At 56.4% G+C, this 20000-nt stretch overlaps 12 protein-coding genes across 12 annotated transcripts; 5 read left to right on the top strand and 7 right to left on the bottom strand.

Annotated features, from left to right (window-relative positions):
* Window positions 1-160: 160 nt before the first annotated feature.
* N657DRAFT_643285 (glycosyltransferase family 69 protein) lies at window positions 161-674 on the bottom strand. Its single transcript, XM_062792519.1, has one exon. It carries the CDS (start codon window positions 666-668, stop codon window positions 237-239), a length of 432 nt encoding a protein of 143 aa, XP_062650266.1. The 5' UTR covers window positions 669-674; the 3' UTR covers window positions 161-236.
* Window positions 551-1740, bottom strand: N657DRAFT_643286 (glycosyltransferase family 69 protein). Its single transcript, XM_062792520.1, has 2 exons — window positions 1039-1740; window positions 551-979 (listed from the first exon to the last, which is right to left on the bottom strand). The coding sequence occupies exons 1-2, from the start codon at window positions 1636-1638 to the stop codon at window positions 674-676; spliced, it is 906 nt and encodes a 301-aa protein (XP_062650267.1). The 5' UTR covers window positions 1639-1740; the 3' UTR covers window positions 551-673.
* Window positions 1741-2188: 448 nt separating this feature from the next.
* N657DRAFT_643287 (uncharacterized protein) lies at window positions 2189-3141 on the bottom strand. Its single transcript, XM_062792521.1, has one exon. It carries the CDS (start codon window positions 2998-3000, stop codon window positions 2569-2571), a length of 432 nt encoding a protein of 143 aa, XP_062650268.1. The 5' UTR covers window positions 3001-3141; the 3' UTR covers window positions 2189-2568.
* A 461-nt stretch (window positions 3142-3602) lies between these two features.
* N657DRAFT_567408 (uncharacterized protein) lies at window positions 3603-4477 on the top strand (the record flags this gene model as incomplete). Its single annotated transcript, XM_062788508.1, has 2 exons — window positions 3603-3832; window positions 3901-4477. The coding sequence occupies 2 exons, from the start codon at window positions 3603-3605 to the stop codon at window positions 4475-4477; spliced, it is 807 nt and encodes a 268-aa protein (XP_062650269.1).
* A 1279-nt stretch (window positions 4478-5756) lies between these two features.
* Window positions 5757-6476, top strand: N657DRAFT_534348 (uncharacterized protein; the record flags this gene model as incomplete). Its single annotated transcript, XM_062787761.1, has 2 exons — window positions 5757-6052; window positions 6152-6476. Coding segments are annotated over 2 exons (621 nt in total), but the record flags the coding sequence as incomplete, so codon positions are not given.
* A 2678-nt stretch (window positions 6477-9154) lies between these two features.
* On the bottom strand, window positions 9155-10053 carry N657DRAFT_670509 (uncharacterized protein; the record flags this gene model as incomplete). Its single annotated transcript, XM_062795547.1, has 3 exons — window positions 9155-9419; window positions 9621-9755; window positions 9817-10053. 3 exons carry the CDS (start codon window positions 10051-10053, stop codon window positions 9270-9272), a joined length of 522 nt encoding a protein of 173 aa, XP_062650271.1. The 3' UTR covers window positions 9155-9269.
* Window positions 10054-11201: 1148 nt separating this feature from the next.
* Window positions 11202-11532, bottom strand: N657DRAFT_643289 (uncharacterized protein; the record flags this gene model as incomplete). Its single annotated transcript, XM_062792522.1, has 1 exon — window positions 11202-11532. A coding segment is annotated over one exon (171 nt), but the record flags the coding sequence as incomplete, so codon positions are not given.
* A 35-nt stretch (window positions 11533-11567) lies between these two features.
* On the top strand, window positions 11568-12284 carry N657DRAFT_632557 (uncharacterized protein; the record flags this gene model as incomplete). The annotated part of the gene is made up of 3 exons (XM_062791146.1): window positions 11568-11630; window positions 11760-12140; window positions 12216-12284. 3 exons carry the CDS (start codon window positions 11568-11570, stop codon window positions 12282-12284), a joined length of 513 nt encoding a protein of 170 aa, XP_062650273.1.
* Window positions 12285-13278: 994 nt separating this feature from the next.
* Window positions 13279-13992, bottom strand: N657DRAFT_632558 (uncharacterized protein; the record flags this gene model as incomplete). The annotated part of the gene is made up of 1 exon (XM_062791147.1): window positions 13279-13992. The coding sequence occupies one exon, from the start codon at window positions 13990-13992 to the stop codon at window positions 13279-13281; it is 714 nt and encodes a 237-aa protein (XP_062650274.1).
* Window positions 13993-15063: 1071 nt separating this feature from the next.
* On the top strand, window positions 15064-16961 carry N657DRAFT_567163 (uncharacterized protein; the record flags this gene model as incomplete). Its single annotated transcript, XM_062788487.1, has 3 exons — window positions 15064-16555; window positions 16606-16717; window positions 16778-16961. 3 exons carry the CDS (start codon window positions 15064-15066, stop codon window positions 16959-16961), a joined length of 1788 nt encoding a protein of 595 aa, XP_062650275.1.
* N657DRAFT_615304 (cyanamide hydratase) lies at window positions 16934-17892 on the bottom strand. The gene is made up of 2 exons (XM_062790462.1): window positions 17609-17892; window positions 16934-17532 (listed from the first exon to the last, which is right to left on the bottom strand). The coding sequence occupies exons 1-2, from the start codon at window positions 17832-17834 to the stop codon at window positions 17021-17023; spliced, it is 738 nt and encodes a 245-aa protein (XP_062650276.1). The 5' UTR covers window positions 17835-17892; the 3' UTR covers window positions 16934-17020.
* Window positions 17893-19052: 1160 nt separating this feature from the next.
* Window positions 19053-19987, top strand: N657DRAFT_547848 (glycoside hydrolase family 75 protein; the record flags this gene model as incomplete). The annotated part of the gene is made up of 3 exons (XM_062787867.1): window positions 19053-19191; window positions 19267-19607; window positions 19709-19987. Coding segments are annotated over 3 exons (759 nt in total), but the record flags the coding sequence as incomplete, so codon positions are not given.
* Window positions 19988-20000: the final 13 nt, after the last annotated feature.

Below are 20000 nucleotides of genomic sequence, written 5' to 3' on the forward strand. Positions count from 1 at the left end.
CACACAGTCCACTCGATACACACAGTCCACTCGATACACACAGTCCACTCGATACACACAGTCCACTCGATGATGGATGGCATCAGATCACGGCAAGACCTGCACGGACGGAAAGGAACACAGACATCACCAAACCGGACCAGAACAAACGTATCACAAAGGGTATTTCATATCTAAAGTTCAAGACAACATGGGCTAACTATTCCCAAAACTCTATGTATCAAACCATATCCCCATCACAAATGCTTCCACCCATTATGCACCACAATCTGCATCTCATCCACCACACAAAACCCGCCCTTCTCCCTCCTCCCCTCCCCACCCTCTTCCCATCTTTCTATCCTCCGTCTCACTTCCCACTCCTCAAACCACGGCGTGGTAAGCCACCGCGCAATCCGATTCCTCCACAACCCAAAATACACTTCCCCCAGCGTCAGCCAACTACCTCCTCCTCCTCCTCTGTTCTCCGGAGCATGCACGGCGTCGTACGCCGCCCTGCTATACCCGACTCGCACGGTCGGGTTGACAAAGACGCCCTTGGTGCGCGAGCCTGGGTTGTCGGCGTGCACCAGGCAGCACTCGGAGGCCTCGAGGTGGGCGGCGGCGAGCGAGTCCAGGAGGCCGCGGAACTGGAGGCCGCGGATGCCGGTGAAGGTGGTGGCAGGCATGGCGACTAGGGATTTCCATCATTATCAGTTCTTGGCGATGTGGGGGCGGGAGGGAAAAAAGGGGCTGGAGGAGAAAGCAACATACCGATGCCGTTCCAGCAGCTGGATACGGGGACCGGTCGGGCGTGAATCATGGCTCTGCGGGACTGGGACGCCCTGAAGTACGGCCAGGTCTGTGAGGCATGCTCGTGGCCGTGGATGTCGCGGAGGGCGAATGTGTCGTAGAAGTAGGGCGGTTTGCTGAAGTCGAGCGAGCAGGCTGCCGCGTAGTGGCCGTCGTTGGTGTTGAGGAGGGCGAGGATGTCCGGGACCTGGGTTTGTGTCAGCAGCCGAATAATTTGGGAGGGAAGATTAAATGGGTCAGCTTTACAGTGAACACGACATCACCCAGGAACAGGACGTGATCAAACATGGTCCCGTTCATGGCAAGCTCCCGTAGTGGCTGTAGCGAAAGATTCCGAAGCCTGGAGAGGTAGGGTATCCTTCTAGGCATCCTCCTTCCATAGGCAGGAACATTAATCCAGCCCTCTTTTTCATTTGTCGGTTTAGCGATCAGGTCTTCATGCGTCTCCTCGTCCAAGACGATCTTCTTCCCAACACCCGTCTTCTCGAGCTCACGGTCGAGCTCGCGCAGGGCACCCTTAGAGTCGTCCCAGCTGCCGCTCTCATAGACGCTGACAAAGACATTCTCCGGGCCCAGGGCCTTGACCAGGTCGACCACGCCCTTGTTCCAGTCGGATCGGAGGACCTCCTCGTTGTTCCAGTGGAGGCTCGCGATGAAGACGCGCGTCGGTTTAGTCAAGACAGCGCGTGTTTTGCTTTCTCTTTCCGCGCGTTCGATGTGGTAGTAACTGATATGCGCCTCAATTATTGTCCAGATGAAGAAGAGCAGGACGGTTTTCAGTAGAGTCGAGCGCGAGAGGAGTGTGCGGAAGATTCGTGGGCGACGGGCCGCCGTTTTGGGCTTCATCGTGTTGTTGGGCCTCTCATGAGGGAGACCGAAGCTTGACGTTTGCAAACTGGGAACCAAACACGCAAGCAGCCATGGCAGGCGCTGCAGCTGCTCTTAACGTTGACGCGTGAGAGATGGTCTGACGTTGACAGGTCGACGATTTGGTGGGGCCGCGGCGCGTTAATGCATGCAGCTGAAAACGAGGCTGCGGCTCAGCTGCAAGGGGCAGGGGTCTGCCGCCCTTATCGTATGTACCATCAGCTGCACTCAACAAACACCCATGTTGCACATAAGCAATAACCCGACAGCGTTCAGACCCTCGACTCCCGGTCTGGATGGCGCGGACGCTGTCTGAGTAGTAACATTCCTATGCCACGACATTCCGCGCACTCGTCTCTGTACCTAGTTGCCTTCCCTCGTCCAGAGCCATCCGAGAATTCCCCTGACTGGACTTGTGGATCGGCCACTGCGGGCGCCGTTTCCCTATTCCCCTGGCCTTAAGCCTTATGCTTGACAATAAATGGCTTCGGACACAGGAAAGGAAAATGAATAAAAAAGGAAAGGTTGACAGTCTTGGCCACCCCAAGAACATAGACGAGATGCTACAGACATGCCTGTCCGCGGTAGTGGCCACTCACGCTACTAGAAAGCGACCCTACAAGTGCTCAGAAATATTGCCATGAACCATCACCCACCGTGGAAATTGTACTCTTGATGTCAAGAGTGGCGGCGACCTTAACGTTACGCCATCGACCACTTAACCAAACATGCCGTTTTCTGGAATTAGCAGCAGCACGGTGGTCCAGATTTATCAAGGGCAGCATTTGCCGAAACAGCACATAGTACAGCACGCCAGCTTCTATCACCCAAGCTCACCGAAACCAGGCCCTCCAGCGCCTAATCCTCCAGATGCAAGCCTCCGCAGTGATTTCAGTCCGAGCCGAGGAGTCATGGACCTTGCGGTGGCAGAGGGCGGGCGAGAGGACGAGGAGGAGGTGCACCGCAAGGTGATTCATCCCAAACCGGTCCGGTGCCATCGCCCACATCGCCTATGCCATCCATGGTACGCAGGTACATCGGGGCCGGGAGCTGCACGGCAACTGGTCTCAGTCTGACAAGTGGCTGGGTTGGATAAGAGGACGGCAGAGGCGGCGGCGGCGGTCTGTAAATCTGGGACCGGGGTGACGGGGCATTTAGACGGAGGCCGGGTGTGAGTTTGATGCCGCGGAATTTGTGGGAGTGGTTGGTTTCATAGCCTGGTTCGTTTCTGTGAAGGTTTGAGAAGTGAGAAGGGGTGCGGTTTGTTCTTGAGAGGGTGCGAGAGACGGTGATACGCAGGATTGTGAACTCTATACTTGACATGGAGCACTCAATCTGCATTGAGGGACAGGGTAGGTACTCGGTACGGTACTATACCTATTACTAGAGCAAGGTTCAACACAGATACAGGCTAGGTTGCCGTGCTATAGTGAGCATCACAAACCCTAACCCTCAAGCAACACGGAGAGTCTCTTAGTTTGCTGGAGCTGTGTTGGATCGGAGCGGACATGTGCTCAATGTCTGGAAGTGAGGCTGGATATGCGAAAGACCAAGCTCTGACATTGTCCCTGTTGTCGGAGAGTAAACAAACGATGGGTTATCTGCGGGGCTCGCATTTGGATGGTGTTTTGGTTGCAGAATGACATCACCTGCTGCAACCACTCAAGCCGGCCACTGCCGGGCCGGGCCTGCTAGCGCGCTCGAATCACGAGCAGAGCTCGATTGTTGGTTCCAGAACCCTGTTCGTTGCCTGGCTCAGCCTGTGGGGCATTGTTGATGAAGACCCCTCGCCGGTCTGTTGACTGTTCATTCTTCAATGTTTGCACCTCTTCCCAACGCAAAACAAGAACAACCGCCTCCCGCTTACGTCCAGACATTCTAAACACGCCGCATCGCAACGAGCCCTCGCTCCGCGCCAGCCCAGAACAACCTCTGCAGCTACCATGTCACCGAGCTGGCTAGCAAACGAAAAGGGGGATCCCAACCAGGATGTGGGAGTCGTCCCTAACCCGAACCCGACCATCACCGGTCCGTGGACGGTGGATAAGGTGCTCGACACGATCCCTACAGGCAAACCGGCAGAAGGGACAAGTTCGCCAATTGGGTACTTCCACATTCTCGAGCGCCTGAAGACGACGAAGCGGGAGGGTTGGCGGCGGTTTGGGATCGACCGGTGGGTTTCCTCGGCACTGCTTTGCGCTCTTCACCAGGCGCTGTCGCTAACGACGCCGGGGGTTGCAGGGGCGAGTCCATCTCGGACCACATGTACCGGATGTCCATGATGAGCATGCTCGCGCCGCCGGCTCTCGCAGCGCGGCTAGACATGGCCAAGTGCATGAAGATGTGCCTGATCCACGACATGGCCGAGTCAGTCGTCGGCGACATCACGCCCGTCGACGATGTCACCAAGCCCGAGAAGAGCCGGCGCGAGGCCTCGACCATGGACTACATCACACAGCGGTTGCTGGGCAAGGTGGACGGTGGCAGGGTCGGATCTGAGATCCGCGCCATTTGGCAGGAGTACGAAGACTCGCAGACGCTCGACAGCCTCTTCGTGCACGACATTGACAAGATGGAACTGCTCCTGCAGATGGTGGAGTACGAGAAGCGCGGCAAGGGGCGGCTCGATCTGGGAGAGTTCGCCTACGTCAAGACCAAGATCGTGCTGGACGAGGTGAAGGCGTGGGCCGAGGAGATCATGAAGGAGCGCGAGGAGTTCTGGGCCGGGCAGGCCCATGTCCATGGCGAGGCGGGTGTGGAGGGCGGCGTCGCACCCGAAAAGGCAGCGATGCAGGATGCATACTACAGAAAGGAGTAGATGTCGCGCGTCTTCGGACACTTCAGGTTGATTGGCGTTTATGTCAGAGGTTGCCATAGAGGGACCGGGTATGGGCGTGCGGCTTGTTTCACGGATTTGGCGCTCGTTTGGCGAGAGACGATACCGCAAGGTTCTAGAAGTCACAGATGAGCATGATGTCATAATTAGTCATGCGAACTGGGACGAATGACACAATTTGGACTCCTCTACGTGTGTAACCTGTCTTATTGATTTGGTCCTCTCACTGGACTTCGTAGCGCCCGTTATCATCTCGCTGCCGTGCAGTTGGGGAAGTGTGGAGGTTCCCACATCGCGTCCGTTGCAGAAAGTGCCGACTTGCTTGGCAGCTTGCCGTTAAACGTTATTCTCCAACCGAAGAAAACAACGCTTCCTTTGCCACGGCAACCATACAGACACCTCATTGATGCTGATAGGTTTTCCGAGCCCTTTCAGGAAAATGTTGCGGCTGCGAAGATAGGGTCAGGTTTAATAATCTTCTGGCAGACCGCCCTACCACTGTACGGAGGACAGAGTTGCAGCCACTGTCTCCACAGTCCACACTCGATTTTCCAGAAAGGTTGAAGCATCCACTTTGACGTGGAGCCACAGTCGCAAGAACGACGTGTGACCTTTCATCAACATTCATCAGTCCTTCGTCTTATACCGACTGAGACGGACTCATCGAATCCACCCTCTCAAATCCAGCTCCGGTCCAAAAAAGCGACAGAACCAGGTCTGCTTCCATTCCCGCTGCGACAGAGTTGGTTGCTCCGCCTAGGGGCTGCACAAGCGCCGATCCATGGTCTTCGTTGACTTTGATTTCTCGGACCCAAGGTTGCAACCACTTTCAAGCAACCTGGAACGGCGCAGTAGTGGCTCGAAACTCAATCCAAGGCCATCGTTACGAATTGCTAAGACGATACAAGCCGGGTAACTATCGGCCGGGCTCTGGTTGGTTGCCCGTGGCAGCTCTGTTGCTGCACCTCAACATCTGTGTCCGACACCCCGCTCCATGATCACGCTCCTTTGGCGCAACGAGAACCGTGCTTCGCAGTCTTCGAAGAAAACAAAAGAAAAGAGGTCCTCGCAGACTCGGCACACAACCAGCGCCTCGCGTCTCATAACCCGGTTCCCGAAAGCCACCGCAACCTGCGACCCCGGCCACGAAATCTTGCTCTGACTTCTAGCCTCGAGTTGGCTGGCGCTGCGTGAGACGCATCAGGCATCGAATTGAGTCGGGCATCCGATAGGTCCGGACACCAGCTCCGGTCCGCGCATCATGTCGTTTGCACCACAATTCCAACCCACCGGGGGTTTCACTTTTGACCCATCGTCGAGATCCGGCCAGCCGCTCCACGCCAACGTTTTCCGCCCACCCGCTTCGCCGTCAGCGTCGAGCTACAACCTAGCCAAGTCGACTGGAAGTCTGTTCTCCGATATCTCCATGTCAACCGCACAAAGCGCAGGCGCCGCGAAACGGAAACGGACAAGGATGGAAGACTCGACGCCGCTGGATTGGAATGCGAACATGGATGAGATTGAGGCTCGGGGCGAAGGGCGGAGTCGGGAGTTTCGGTATACCTTGGCGGGCCAGATTAGCACGCCCGCAGGACCTCCAGCGGGCGCAGAGAATGGCCTCCTGGAAGACAGTGTCTACTCGGACGTCGACTACAGGAGAGCATTAGGTCCAAAATCCGACCCTGAACCTGACTCCCAATCTTGGCGAGGACCGGCAACAAGAAGCGCGCCGATGTTGACAGGGTGGAACCTGTTCAGTCTACAAACAATAGGAGACATGGTGGGCAAGGTCTGGGAGTTCTGCAAAAAAGGGGCGTTTCGGGGGTTCCATGCTGGAGGTGGTCAAGGTTATAATGTGAACGGGGCCATAGTAACCGAGACCACGGGCACATCGTCACCTCCTGGGCCCGATGCATCTCGTCCATTGGCCGACGACACTCCCATGGATCCTGAACTGCCGGCATACTTTCCCCCAGTATCGCCACCGGCATACTTCCATCCCATATCGCAGACTCCTAATTCGCCTGTATTACACGATCTCAGCTCCCCCGACTCAACCCCCCGACCTGCGGCTAAACGCCGGCAGGTCAGCGCGAACAATGACGAGCTGAAAAATTGGGTGGTGGTGGACGAGCCCGGCAACACACAGCCGACGCGGTTTGCTGCTGAAGTCAAGGCGGTTGCTGCTAGGCCCGGCGGATTAGCTAAGCCTCGGTCAGGATACTATTCTCAAACATCTGCCAGCGCTCACCGCCGCATCGCCGCGCCATCTCAACGATTCACGGGCGGGACATCAAGCCTTTCACGAGCAGGAGCCCGCCCTTCACTACGCATCTCCCACATCGGCTCACCAAACCTCACGCCCCGCGAGCCAGCGAGCTTTGCCTCCCCTCGCTCGTCGCTCGCCTCACCCCGCACAAGCCGCATCCCCGTCCCAATCCAGCCAAGTCCTCAAAGCAGCTACAACTCGAAACCATTCGCGCTCCCAGTAACAACAACAACATCCACATCAGCCCGCAAATCCACCGCCTCCCGGCCCTCGAGCCGACAATCCTACACCCACACCCGCTCCAGCCTAAGCCTAGGCCTGTCCAGCACCCGCCCGACCTCCCCGACCAAACTCGCCGCCCACCATCACCACCACCGCCGCAACCAGTCCTCCTCCTCGGTAACCTCCAATCGCAGACAGAGCGCCATGCTGCTGGCGACGACGACGACGAATTCGACGACGACAACATGGCAGGGTAATACGGCGACCAGCCCCCGCCTAGACGCCGAGGCCAGACAGCTGGCGCAAAGGAGACTTGCCGCAGAGCGGGACGCCGACGCCAGGGTGGACGCGTTCAATGCGCGGTTGCTGAGCATGATTCGCCAGGGGAGGGAAGCGCTGGGGACGAGGGTGGAGGTGGAGATGACGGATGGGGGACTGGACGAAGAAGGCGAGGAGATGGATTATTTGGATGGGGGTGGTGGGGGAATAGGCGGTGGGGGGTGGGAGGATGACGATTGATGCTGGATTTCCCTAGTGATCTTATTCCGCGTTTGTGTTGCTTGGTGTAGGATTGGGATTTGTGTTTCGCTTGTTGGAGTCGTGTCTGGCTGTCCTGGAGGACTGGGGAGGTGAAATACGCGAGGGTGTATACCGTGCTTGGAATTGCTTTGGGATGTCACTTGGTGGCTGGTACTTGCTGGATATCTGCATTGGGTCTGCGCGATGGAGTTTTTGGATGGTGGGAGTTAGGGCCGTTCTTCGCCATACATATATTTGGGACGGAGTTTGCCAGGTACTCTGCCGCCGGATCGGGCTCCCTGCGATGACCAACAGTTGAGTCAAAAAACCAGATTAGGTACCCAGAACTATGGCGATTTACCTATGGTAACAACACTGTCTGCTTCAAATCTTGACCCAGTGATGGACTCGTATCTTTTGCTTCTGGCATGGATTTCGGCGCCGTGATGGAAAGTCAACGCTGTTGCACGGATTGCACATTCCTCAATATCATATCTGCTGTATGCAGGCTTGACAATCATCTGCCCGTCGAGCTCCCTGCGCGCGGATCGCCAAAGATGCTCTGGACGCCTTGATACACGTCCGCTTGTGATTCTCCCACTCCTTGCCCCTCCCCTGCTGGCAATGACACATTTGCGGGACTTTCTACGCTGGGTTCTGCAGCCGTGACGTCCTGACGACTCCCCGAACTTTCTGCCAGCCCACCCTTTCCTTCCTCCTCCTTCTCTTCCTCCGGGACAGTCAGTCTCCTTCTCTGCCTCCTCCGCTTCCCTTTCTCCCGTCATCCCTGAACTCCTCCTCCGCGGATGGTAGTGGTGGCTTCTTCCCACCAGAGTCGGACGACCCCAACAAGCACCTCCTGCACCGCCACCCAACAAACGGCCTCTCGGGGCTCCCGCACGCGCGGCAGTGGATCCCCCACAGGTACCGATCGCAACCCTCGACCGAACACCCGGGCTTCCAGTCGCAGTCCTGCCCCAGATGCGCCCCTCCGCCGCACCGGCACGTCCGCACGCGGCAGTCGCGCCCGCTGTGCCCGCGCAGCCCGCACATGCAGCAGCGCGCGCGGCACGTCATGGCGTTGCGGTGCCGGAACGTGCCCGGTTTGGCGGGGTTGCCGCACGCGGCGCGGCAGGGGACGCTGCACTGCCGGACCGTGTGGAAGGTCGGGAAGGCGACGCACTTGCACCGGTTGTGCTTGGCTACGGGGCATTGCGGAGCGAGGTGCGGGTTTTGGTGGACGTGGTGCGTGGGTGGCACGTGTGGTTTGTGGGACGCGCGGTATCGGTATTCCTTTGGTGAGGAGTCCGGGGAGTCGTTTGGGCTGGCGCGCCGCAGTGGCCGCAGGGGGCAGCGCACTTGACTGTGCGGTAGGTATCGGGAGGTGCAGTTTGCGCAGGGAGTGTTGGTGGGTGTGGCCTCGTAGGTCCGACTGCCTGTCGAGCAGGGAGGCGAGAGTTAAGTCCAAGTCCGTGTTCCAGTCGAACACCTCTTTGATGCGTGTCCGGCTGAGGCTGCGCGGTCGTGTCCGCCGGACGAGTTGGGACAGCGTCATCCGTCGGTGGTAAATGAGCTGCACCCTCTAGTCGTCATAGACACCCCGGAAAATGGCATACGTCTCGGGCGGCGGCTCGCTCGTAACTTTTGTCCGCTGGCGCCCTCGATCGCGGACATCGCTGGCAGCATCTCGGTCCCCCGTGGCGCCTGTGTTTGGCACCATTTCCCGGAAATGATGTTTATCTCTGCTCATCTCTGGACGGATAATCAGGTCCAGGTGGCTTCTGAGGGGTTGTCCGCAGAACGGGAAATGCCGGGAGACTTGTGAATGGGACTCTGACTCCTCGACTGAAGCGGATTCTCTGGCGCCCGGCCATCTGGGCAGGCGAGGGACTTCAGGCTCTCCTGCACTCTCCCCTGCCGACCGTCCAGTGTGTGTACTTCGCACGCAGTGGCTGGCTGGCCCCTTGGGTGCTCCAGGCATGTAGGTCCGCCGCCTGACGCAGCGTGGGCAACGAAGCACCGCCATTGTAAAGAGAAAGTTGGGCTGTCTTGGCATCCTCCGGCTCCAACTCTCCATGACGGGCCGATGGTCTGCCACCCAATGCATGTGGCTACGTTCCTGAGCCCGTTTGCCGAGTCCTTCGAAGGCCTTTCGCTTCCAGAGTCGGTGGTTTCTCCGTGCTGCGGTACCAGGCCCGGGACCTTGTAGGGGGCGAGGGAGTCTAGCACGAGATACCCCAAAACGCAACGCTATGTCGTCGATCTCAAGGTAGTGTCTCATGACAAGATTTGTCAGCCAGACTCCGAGTACAAATGGCTCCATCGAGAACGTCGGCTTCTGGGCGTTTACCAGCTGCTCATGCCAAGGGCCCCTCGACGGTACCTTGCGCATGACGGTGCTACGTTTTAGGGTGTAGTAATTTGGTGTGGCGTCGGTGCAAAGCATTTGATCGAGCACCTCGAGGTCCTCCAGAAGCCTGCGAGCCCCCCTGCTGGATCCAGACCAGTGCGAGTAGTCGTGCCAGTCCTTAGAGCCTGTAATAGGCATGTTGGGTTGCTCTTTGCCGGCTACGGTCGAATTCAAGTATGCATCGAAGATGCTCGGATGCACCGTCGAGAGGCGCATGAATCCAGCCATGAGACGGTGGACCAGGACGTCCCGGACCGTGGGGCGGCGGTGATCGTAGTGGCGGAAGGTAACGGAATGTCAAGCGGGTAGGAATAGGATTCCCGTCCAGGATCGCCTGGGCCGTGGGCCGCCATCCTGCGTCTTCCTCGCTCTCATGGACTCCTTTGAAAGCAGCTTTCGTTAGGTGTGCCTGCCGGCTGCGGATGGTGATTCCCTGGGTCGATAACGGGTGATTCTTCGTTGGGCAAATCAAATCTAACGTCGTTAACAGGCTCTCGGTGATTGTACTTGTAGATTGGCTGTCCGACTTTAAGATGATCGTGACATTAATGAGTATCGGATGATGACGAAGGAAGGATGGAAATCGTGTTGTTGTTTGGGGGCATCTTGGGCTGTTTCAAGTTAGGCAAGGTAAGGTATCCATGACAGTGAGGGAAGGTCAGGTTTCGAAGCCGCCTGCTCACCTGGCAGTGCCTGGCCACCACTGCGGGTTTGAATCTGAGACTTGGGGACTTAGGGATGGAAAGGGCAAGGTTGACTTGCCCTTATTAAGCCTTCCCCCATTGGAATACAACCTCTCACTCAAGGGTCGACACATTCTGGAACTGGCGTCTCGAAGCTGGCATCCTCGTCATGATGCTGTGAGATGGGCTGCCAGTACTCGCCGGGCTGTTGGCGCTGATGTTTTCGGATCCAAGCCAGGGACCAGGTCACGGTCGATTCCAGCCGGCAGCATACAGCAGGCTGTCTCCAGGGCCGCGATGAAGGGCAGCATGGCGACAATCGCGACAAAGGCAAAAGGCCATCTGAGCGGCAGAGGCTTGTAATCTGGGGGAGTCTCTTGCCGAGTCGAGCACGATTCATCCTCACATATGCTGGGAAGCGTTCATCACTTGTGGGTACGGAAAGGAGTGAAACCTCAGAACCAGCGCTGTCAACAAGTCAAGTCAAGTCAAGTCTGGCGGCAGACTTGACTTGACTTGACAAATCTGTGCAAGACTTGACTTGAACGACCCCCGACTTGACTTAACTTGGAAGACTTGCCAAGAAGGCTCGGAGGTTATTCCGAACACCAGTTAATTACAAAAACTGGGCCACCAAGCCTGTCATAAGGCCACAACCTTCCCAACGGACTCCTCCCGCGCCCAATTTCGTACACATTGAAGCTCTGAAAGGGTACCATCACCAAGTAAGTGTCGTTGTGACCCTATCGTGAGCTTAGTGGGGCTGAAGGTCCGCTCGCATTCCGTTGCGCAGGGAGGTATCGAGAGTATTTCGAGCGCCATACTCGTGAGACATGGATACTCGTCTTTCCGGGCCAACCACCATTGTATTGGATTGTCAACGGGGTGTACAGGCCCTCGTAGATACTCCCCAACCTCATCTATAATACCTCCGGCAACTGGCGCATCATAGAAGCTATCTCCAAAGCCATGGACTTGAACCGGGGTGCATGGGCGTGCTGCGGGCTCGACTGCTGGGTGGTGCGCATCAAAGTAGGCCACAAACCGCCGCTGAATCTCTAAGATCCTCTTGTCGTTGTCCTCGTAAAACAGCTTCACCCACTTCATCCTGCGGCCCGGGTGCAGCATATGAGCTGCCCAATAGGCAGGGGTCTCATCTAGTATGTCAAGATACTTCTCGAGCTTGTCAATGGGGTATTTGAGGCTAGATTGAAGGCTGGAGAAGGAAGGCACCTCAAGATCCTCGTGAAGAGGATTTCCAAGCTCGACAAGGGGCCCGTGTTGCTTAGGGGCGGTAACTGGGCGGCGGAGCCCGATCCCGGGGAGGTCGACGTCATAATCACTAAACCGGGCGGGCACGCGGCGAATCCGGCATGGGCGCTGCTGTGCCGCAGCGGGCCCAGTGGGCGGGAACGCCGGGAGCTGCCCCGCGGGGCGCTCGTTGTTAAGCGGAAATATCGAGCTATCAAACCCTCCCGACCGTTCAAACTCAGCACTATATCCTCGGTGCAAATGCTTGAGATCCCGGTGGAGGCTGAAGATGTGGGTGACAACGTCACAAAGATTGGGTTTCCTCCCCTCGAACTTTTTGGTGATGAACTTGAATGGGGCCAATAGAGCTTTGATCTCTGTCAGGACTGCCCAATCCTCGGAAGAAAGTACGGCTTCGTCACTGAGGTCCCCTAATCGATTGTACCGGGCGCTGAACTTGGTGAGGGGATCACGGAGGACGAGGGCACGCTCAATCATATGGTACACCGAGTGCCAGCGGGTATCGTTGTCAGCCTTCAGCCTGAGGTTTTGAATTGCAGGGTCGACGAGGATGGCGCCAATTTCCTCGCGTTCTGCCTCAGTGAGCTTGCCTGTAGAAAGAAGAATACATCAGCCCTGAATATGATTGTCTTTTAACAGGGTGAAGGTGCTAGGGTACCTTCTGTGAAGTCGTTGAAAGCGTCCTTGCGCTGGGGCGTACGGCGGGCGAAGTGTACAAGGTAGTGTAGTTTACCCACTGGCCCAGTTTCTCGCCACGTATTGAGAAGCTCCCTCTCTTGTTCCGCAGACAGTCGCTCATCTGAGCCCTCTGCTAGTCTCTTAATCACTTCCCTGTTTTCGCCATCAAGGAAAGCTCTGGCGACAAGGTTCAAAATGTGGCCAACACAGCGCACTCGCTTGAGAGACCGGATGAGGTCGAGCTGCGCCGTACAAAGATGGGGGTTGAAGTGCCGTAGAAGTTTGGTGACGCACGTATCGTTGTTTTCGGCATTGTCAGCTTGGAAACACCCTAATTTGGCTTGAAAGCCAAAGCGGTCGACCACCTCAATCACTCCTTTGGCGAAGTTTTCGCCGTTGTGAGTGCCCTTGATACGTGGGAGGGCGAGTAAGCGGGTGTTGAAGTTCCCCGCAGCATCGAAGTAGTGCGCAACGACGGCGAAAAACGCAGCAGTTCCGGGGGATGACCATCCATCAAAGGATATGTGGATTGGGTTGGGCGTCAAGGTGATGTCGGCTTTGATGGCATCAAAATAGAGATTGTACTGGGTTCTTAGCCAGTTGTGTGTAGTGACATGGCTTCTTGGGAGGAGGTTGTCGGTGTGGCTTGGATTGAGAAGAGAAAGTAGGCTCCGGAAGTGCTCGTGCTCAACCACAGAAAATGGGATATCCGAATCGGAAACCCACTTGACTAGGAGCTCTTGGAAGCGGCTTTGAGTTTTTGCGGGGGGGGCGGGAGTTTCGTCTTCTTGGTGGTTCGAGCTTGGAAGAGCTCGTCAATTGCTGGCGACGATCTCTTGCCCGCAGTATTTGCCCCAAGACGTTCGCCATCCTTCGTAATACCGTGTCTTTGTCGGAGGTGTTTAGCTGGCGAAGTTGTCGCCTCCGCGTCGAAGATGTTGTAGCACTCGTGACAGACCCAGAACTTGCCGTCTGTAGAGCTCGAATCGTTTCCTGTGAGCCGTAGGAGCAGCGTACCGTGGGCGTTAACCCAGGAAGGTCCATCCTTTATTTTGAAATGCGCGCGGAGGTGGTAAAACCGATTGTCGGGACCCTGGATCTTCGGGTATAGCTTCGGATCGAGGGGCACATCGGTGATGGCTTTGGCATCACGAATTTGCTCCTTGATGCTCTTCTTGGTGCGCTTGGCACGGCCGAGCGCGTCGAACGCGTTGAGGTGCAAGGGGTTCTCGAAGTCGATGTTCGGCATAATGGAAATGTCGTCAGAGTCAAGAGCTACGCGTGCGGCATCGTTAGTAGCGACGATAGCCATTCGGGAGGATTGCAAACGGGAAGTATGGGTGAGCTTTGCAGCGGCGCGCAGCCACCTTGACCAGGAGGTGATCGACGCGACAGGCAACGCGTCGCAGTAGGTTAGGGCCAGAAGAGTGGGTAAAATGCCCATTTTCGGTATGTTCCGAGTTTTAATCGGGACAAATTCTGGGCTAGTTAACCCCACATTGACTTACTTTTTACTCGATACCCCAACCCTACTTAGTGTCAAGTCTGTCAAGTCAAGTCGATGCACCGACTTGACTTGACAAGTCTCGAGAAACTTGACTTGACTTGACTTGACTTGACTTGTTGACAGCGCTGCTCAGAACCGTAGACAGAATCTTGAGGTTTTTCTGAAATTCGTCGCTTTGTGTCTAAACATTGTCTCCCCGGATGTGCGCCTGTCACGTCGTGATAAGCTGCTAATAATATTACCAGATTACCGAGTATTTTGTAAGCGCATGAAGTGCAACTGATCCTGGTTACAACCACAGTACTGAAGGAGAGATGTTCATTCTGTCGACATCGTGTGTGTCATTTTTGTACAAGTATCGGTGTAGGGGGTGACGGCACTGGCCGTTTCTAATGGTTCCATACAGGAGAACATTAATGCGGTATGCCCGTCGCCGCATTTCCGGCGACCGACGACGACGTTCTTGGATGATGTGCTGCTGCTGATGGCCGATCGAAATACCGGGATTGAACATTTTGAATGTCATCATTTTTCTCCAGCATGACGGAGCACAACAGCAGCCCATGTCAATCACGAAAGGGTCAGGGCGTTCACACTTGGGTTAGGGTTACAAAGTTCTCAAATCAACATCGAATGTGTGTTCTTTTCTCATCTAGAGCGATGAATTACTGTAGCACCCTTGAATGAACCAGTTCACCTGGAGAGTATCACTATCCCGCGGTACGAAGAAGTAATATGCAAACCATATGGACTGATGGAGACCGCTACGAGTATTCCCTCAATTTTCAAGTGGGTCTCCCGCATCACTAGCATTCCCAAATCACGCTTACTTCAACCACAACTTAACCGACTTACCTGAGTTTCTTTGACTCCCCAAGTTCGCAAATGATCGTGTTGCTCAGAATCTAGAGCAGTTTATCGAAAGAGAAAAAAAGCAGCGGAAGTTACGGCACATCAACCCTGCCACTTGCCGCTCGCCACTCGAGAATCGGGAATCGAGAATTCAACATGTCCTCCTCTGAGTCCTTTTCTAGCATCAACCCTTCCGAACTGGGATGTGGTACCTTCTTACCCTCCAGAGACGACGAACCCGACATCGAATGTGCCGCATCCCCCCCTACAGCCACCTCCTCAACACGGCTCATTCTCGAACCCACCGCCAATTCTCACGGCCCCCACCATGACCATGACCATGACCCGACCTCACCTCATCCTCCCCAAGTCCACCACGACCAACCCCCAGACCGTCTCGCGCGCGCCCTCCGCCAACGCCACCTCTCCATGCTCGGCATAGCCGGCTCCATCGGAACAGGCCTCTTCCTCGGGCTGGGTCTGGCCGTCCGGCGCGGCGGGCCGCTCGGCGCGCTCCTCGGCTACGCCGCCATCGGCCTGACCGTCTGCGCCGTGCAGTTTGCGCTCGGCGAGACGGCCGCGCTGATGCCGCTGACGGGGTCGTTTGTGAGGCACGCCGAGGTATTGGTCGACCCGGCCTGGGGGTTTGCGGTGGGGTGGAATCTCGTATACGGGAATCTGCTGAGCATCCCGAGCGAGGCGGTTGCGGTGGTCGTGTTGGTGAGGTTCTGGGGGGGTTGGGAGGGGTTCGGGGAGAAGGGGCAGGCTGCGGTCGTGCTGGCTGTGTTTGTGTTCGTGACGGTTGGGGTGGGCATGGCGGGGGTGAGAGTGTTTGGGGAGGTTGAGTTCTGGTTTGCGTTGGTGAAGATTGGGTTGGTGGTGTTTTTGATTGTGCTGGGGTTGGTAATTAATCTTGGGGGCGTGCCGGGGACCGAGAGGATAGGGTTTAGGTACTGGAGGGATCCAGGGCCGTTTGTCGAATACATTGCGGCCGGGGACTGGGGAAAGATTCTCGGTTTTTGGGCCGTGTTGACGGGCGCCGTGTTCTCGTTTGCCGGTGTCGAGTCGTTGGCCATGGCGGCTGCTGAGACGAGGAACCCGCACGAGACGATCCCACGGGCGTGTAAGCGTGTGTTTGCCCGGATTGTCATCTTCTATATGCTCGCCGTGCTGGTGGTGGGCATGCTCGTCGCCAGCAATGACCCCCGGCTGGACGGGTCAGGGAGCAGTGTGGCTCAAAGTCCGTTCGTTATTGCCGCCTCACAGGCGAGTATATCGGCGGTCCCTTCGGTTGTCAATGCGGTTGTCATCACCTCGGCTTGGTCAGCGTCGAACCAGAGCCTGCTCACGGGTACAAGAGTTTTGTACGGGCTGGCTCTCAAGGGACAGGCGCCCAGCTTCTTCTTGCGGACGACGTCATGGGGTACGCCGTACATGTGCGTGTTACTGTTTGCGGCATTTATGTTTCTCAGTTTTATGAGCATGTCGGAAAGCGCCATCACCGTGTTCTGGTGGCTGGTGGCGTTGACGGCCGCCGGAGTGCTCGTCTCATGGTCGACCATCCTGCTGAATCACATCCGGCTGGTGCAGGCGATGAAGAGGCAGGGGATTGATGCTGGCAGGTTGCCGTGGCATAACTGGTGGACAAGTAAGCATCATTTTCGGTTAGATTACCGAGCAACGTCTGACGCCTAACAGATTACTCCTCGCCTGCCGGATTGTTCATGTGCATCACCATCCTCCTGACCAGCGGCTTCAGCGTGTTCACACAAGGCAACTGGGACGCAGCCAAGTTTGTGTCGTCCTACCTGTAAAGTCCTCGTCATTTCTCAGTCAGGCCGACCACCTGTATGCTGATTCAGTCTGCCAGGGACATACCCATCGTGCTCACGGCCTACATGTTCTGGAAGCTGTTTCGCAACACCAAGGTCATCTCGTTGGACGACATCCCGCTGGAGGATATCTTCAAGCAAGCAGAACAATACTATCCGTACGAGACACCGCTCAAGAAGACCCACAGCTGGCTAAGAATAATAAGCTGGATTTGGAAGTGACCGAGCACACCTACTATCTCACTGAATCCCACAGACTTCGATCTCTCTGAGATACACCCTCACTCATACTCAGCCATCAACAAATTCCCCTCGACCGCATTCGCAAACTCCTCCGCGCCGCCCAAATGCGTCGAATGCGCCCATGGCTTGACCCTCACCTCCTCCCTCACCGTCGTCGCGAAACACGCCCCCCACGCCCGCCTCGGAAACTCCCGGTTCACATCCCGCCTCGTCTCCTCATGCACCAGGTACGCCCACCGGCCCACATTGTCGTACACGGTCGCCAGCTGGAGCAGCTGGCCCAGGAAGGTGATGGTCCCTTCCTTGCCGAGGTCTTGGTGCCGGATAATGGCCTCGCACACCGCTTCTGCCTGTGGGGCCGGCGCCGGGTGCGGCGGGGCGGTGAGGAGGTTGAGGGCGGTGATGGCGCCGTGGAATTCGAAGGAGAGGAGGGTGCTGGTCAGGAAGGCCGGGGCTGTGCCGATGTCGTGGAGGAGGGCGGCGAGGGCGAGCGTGGCCGGGGAGAGGGCCGCGCGGTGGGCGGGGAATTGGTCTTGAAGGATGGCGCTTGCTGGAAGGGCGTCAAGTTGTCTGTCAGAAGTGAGGGGTGGTGGTGGTGATGTATAGGAAGGAAAGGGGGAGGTTACCAAAGTAATAGACGCGCATGGAGTGGTTGTAGGTTTGCACCGGGAGGTTGTCCTTGGCGTAGGCTTGGGCTTTGGCTACGATGGGGTCGTCCGAGGGGAAGTGGATGTCCTTTACGAGGAGGGGGCCGGGTTCATACAGGTAGGGCTTGCCTTTGAAGATGGCGTCGGCGTCGACACGGACGGCGGTCCAGCCATGTTCGGCGATGGGGTCCTCGGCCGCGGACATGGTGATGGTTGCATGCAGGCTTCAGAGCTGAGTCAAATCAGGGGCAGGCCAGGGGCTTGTTTGCGAAGCGTCAAGATTGATTTCCAACTTTTGACCCGCTGGCTTTGTTTTTTCGTGATGGGCTATTTATCCTAGTGCCTAAGGGCCCAGCTTCGAGTCAGCCTGTCGTATTGCTAAGCATGCTGTCGTCATTCTGATGGCGTGCTTACTAACAACACCATGGGACCACTCGTCTATACTGAGGAGTGTGTGGGATCACCACTGTTTCATTCAAGAAGTTACGGAAGGGTAGTTCAGAACATGTCCATGGATAGTACATGTTCAAAGTTCGAGACTTTGATACTTGATGAATCTGAGTTTCAGCGCATCATTTGATGCCACCGCTCGAAATGAAGATCATGTCTCAGATTACCATTGTGACTCGTGTGCCTCTCCATATTACGAAATCAATCCAGTCAGGGCAGTCTACTATTGCCACTACGGGCAGTGGATGGATTGAGATGTGGCGTGTGGTTCATGTGTGCGATTCCTGGTTCGAACCACGGTCCCTCTGCTGAGACTTTAAGCGGCGTTCGGGGGTGGTCCATCGCATCCACTGAGTCCGTGACAACTATTATCTTTATATGAGCCGAGCTTCCCAATGCTAAAATAAGGGACGTTTCCGCCCCTGACCTACGCCATGTGGTGATACCTGGGGGTGGCGTGGTTGTAAGTTGTGTATGGAGGTACAGGATCGATCATCTAGCTTAGACATGTGGCGGTTGTTGAAATTGGCTTTCTCTTGGGATCACCGCATTGGAGATTCAGAGATGCCAATGAACTGCGTCTAGTGCCTTCATTGCCTTGTGGCCGCAAGTCCGCAAAGATCCTGGAGTTACATATACTCAGACCGAATGTTCGAGCTCTGCAGGTGAAGAGTCTAAAGTGAGAGAGAGGAATGACTTTCCACAACAAACGTTTCACATGACCTGTTGCCCAAACAGCCAGATTCTGTCTGCCTGTCTATCTTGGCCACAGACGGCTGGATTAGAAACGGTAAAGAAACCATTGAGAACAACGTTGACTGCAAACTGCCGCTGCACCACTCACCGTAGGTAATGTGCCTGCGTAACTTAGCTGTTGAGGAGAGTTTGGTTGTCTTTTTTTCTACTCACCAACTCTTTCTAGTTCTCTCCTTCACCTATTCGGACTAGAATGCAGAAACGCCTGCTGCTCTCAGCCCTCCTGGCCTCGGCTAGTGTGACTGCTCGCGACATTCCCTCCAGTCTTCAACAATTCTACGACGCTCTGAAGAACAAGGGAGCGTGTCTCAACAAGCTGGCCACGGGGTTCTATAGCAAGGAGGATGGTTCGAATAGTACGTCCAAATTGCCGTTCTATGCCCCACTTACCAGTTTCCCGTATTCTTCATGGAACTGAAAAAAGTTCCCAGCCTTCGCCTACTGCGGCGATCACTTGACCGATTACAACGTAATCTACATCAAGGGCCTTGGCTCCAGCTTCGCCGACATGGACGTCGACTGCGACGGCGAGCAAAACGGGCCCGGCGACAACGACGGGCGGTGCGCGAACAGCGTCGACACCCAAGCCGCCACGTCGTTTGAGAACACCATCAAAGCCTACCAAAAAGGCATCCAGGACCTCAACGCCTATGTGCACCCGTACGTCGTGTTTGGCAACGAGGGCACCAAGCGCGGCTGGAAGACGTTTGACCCGCGCGAGTACGGCGTCGAGCCACTCTCCGTCATGGCAGTTGTCTGTAACGGCGCACTGGTGCTCTCACCCCTTCCCTTCCCCTTCCCTTTCCCTTCCAAGTTCCTATGCTCTTTGAATAAACACATCAACTAACCAATCCCACAACTCTTGATTGCTAGATATATGGCGTCTGGGGCGACACAAACGGCGACGACGGCAACAAGCCCCTAGTCGGCGAAGCCTCCCTCGCCCTGGCCACGGCCTGCTTCGGCCCGTCCATGACGGGCAACAGCGGTCACGACAAGCCCGACGTGATGTACGTTGCCTTCCCGGGTGCTGACGCTGTACCAGGTGCTGACGGCGCCGGCTGGGGCGCCGCCTCATGGCAGGCGTTTGAGGCGTCCATTGAGGCGCTGGGCGACAAGCTCATTCAGCGTATTGGAGGCGGCGGAGGGAACAAAGCAAAATTAA

Source organism: Parathielavia appendiculata, assembly GCF_033297405.1.
Source record: "Parathielavia appendiculata strain CBS 731.68 unplaced genomic scaffold N657scaffold_3, whole genome shotgun sequence".
NCBI classification, from domain to species: Eukaryota; Fungi; Ascomycota; class Sordariomycetes; order Sordariales; family Chaetomiaceae; genus Parathielavia; species Parathielavia appendiculata.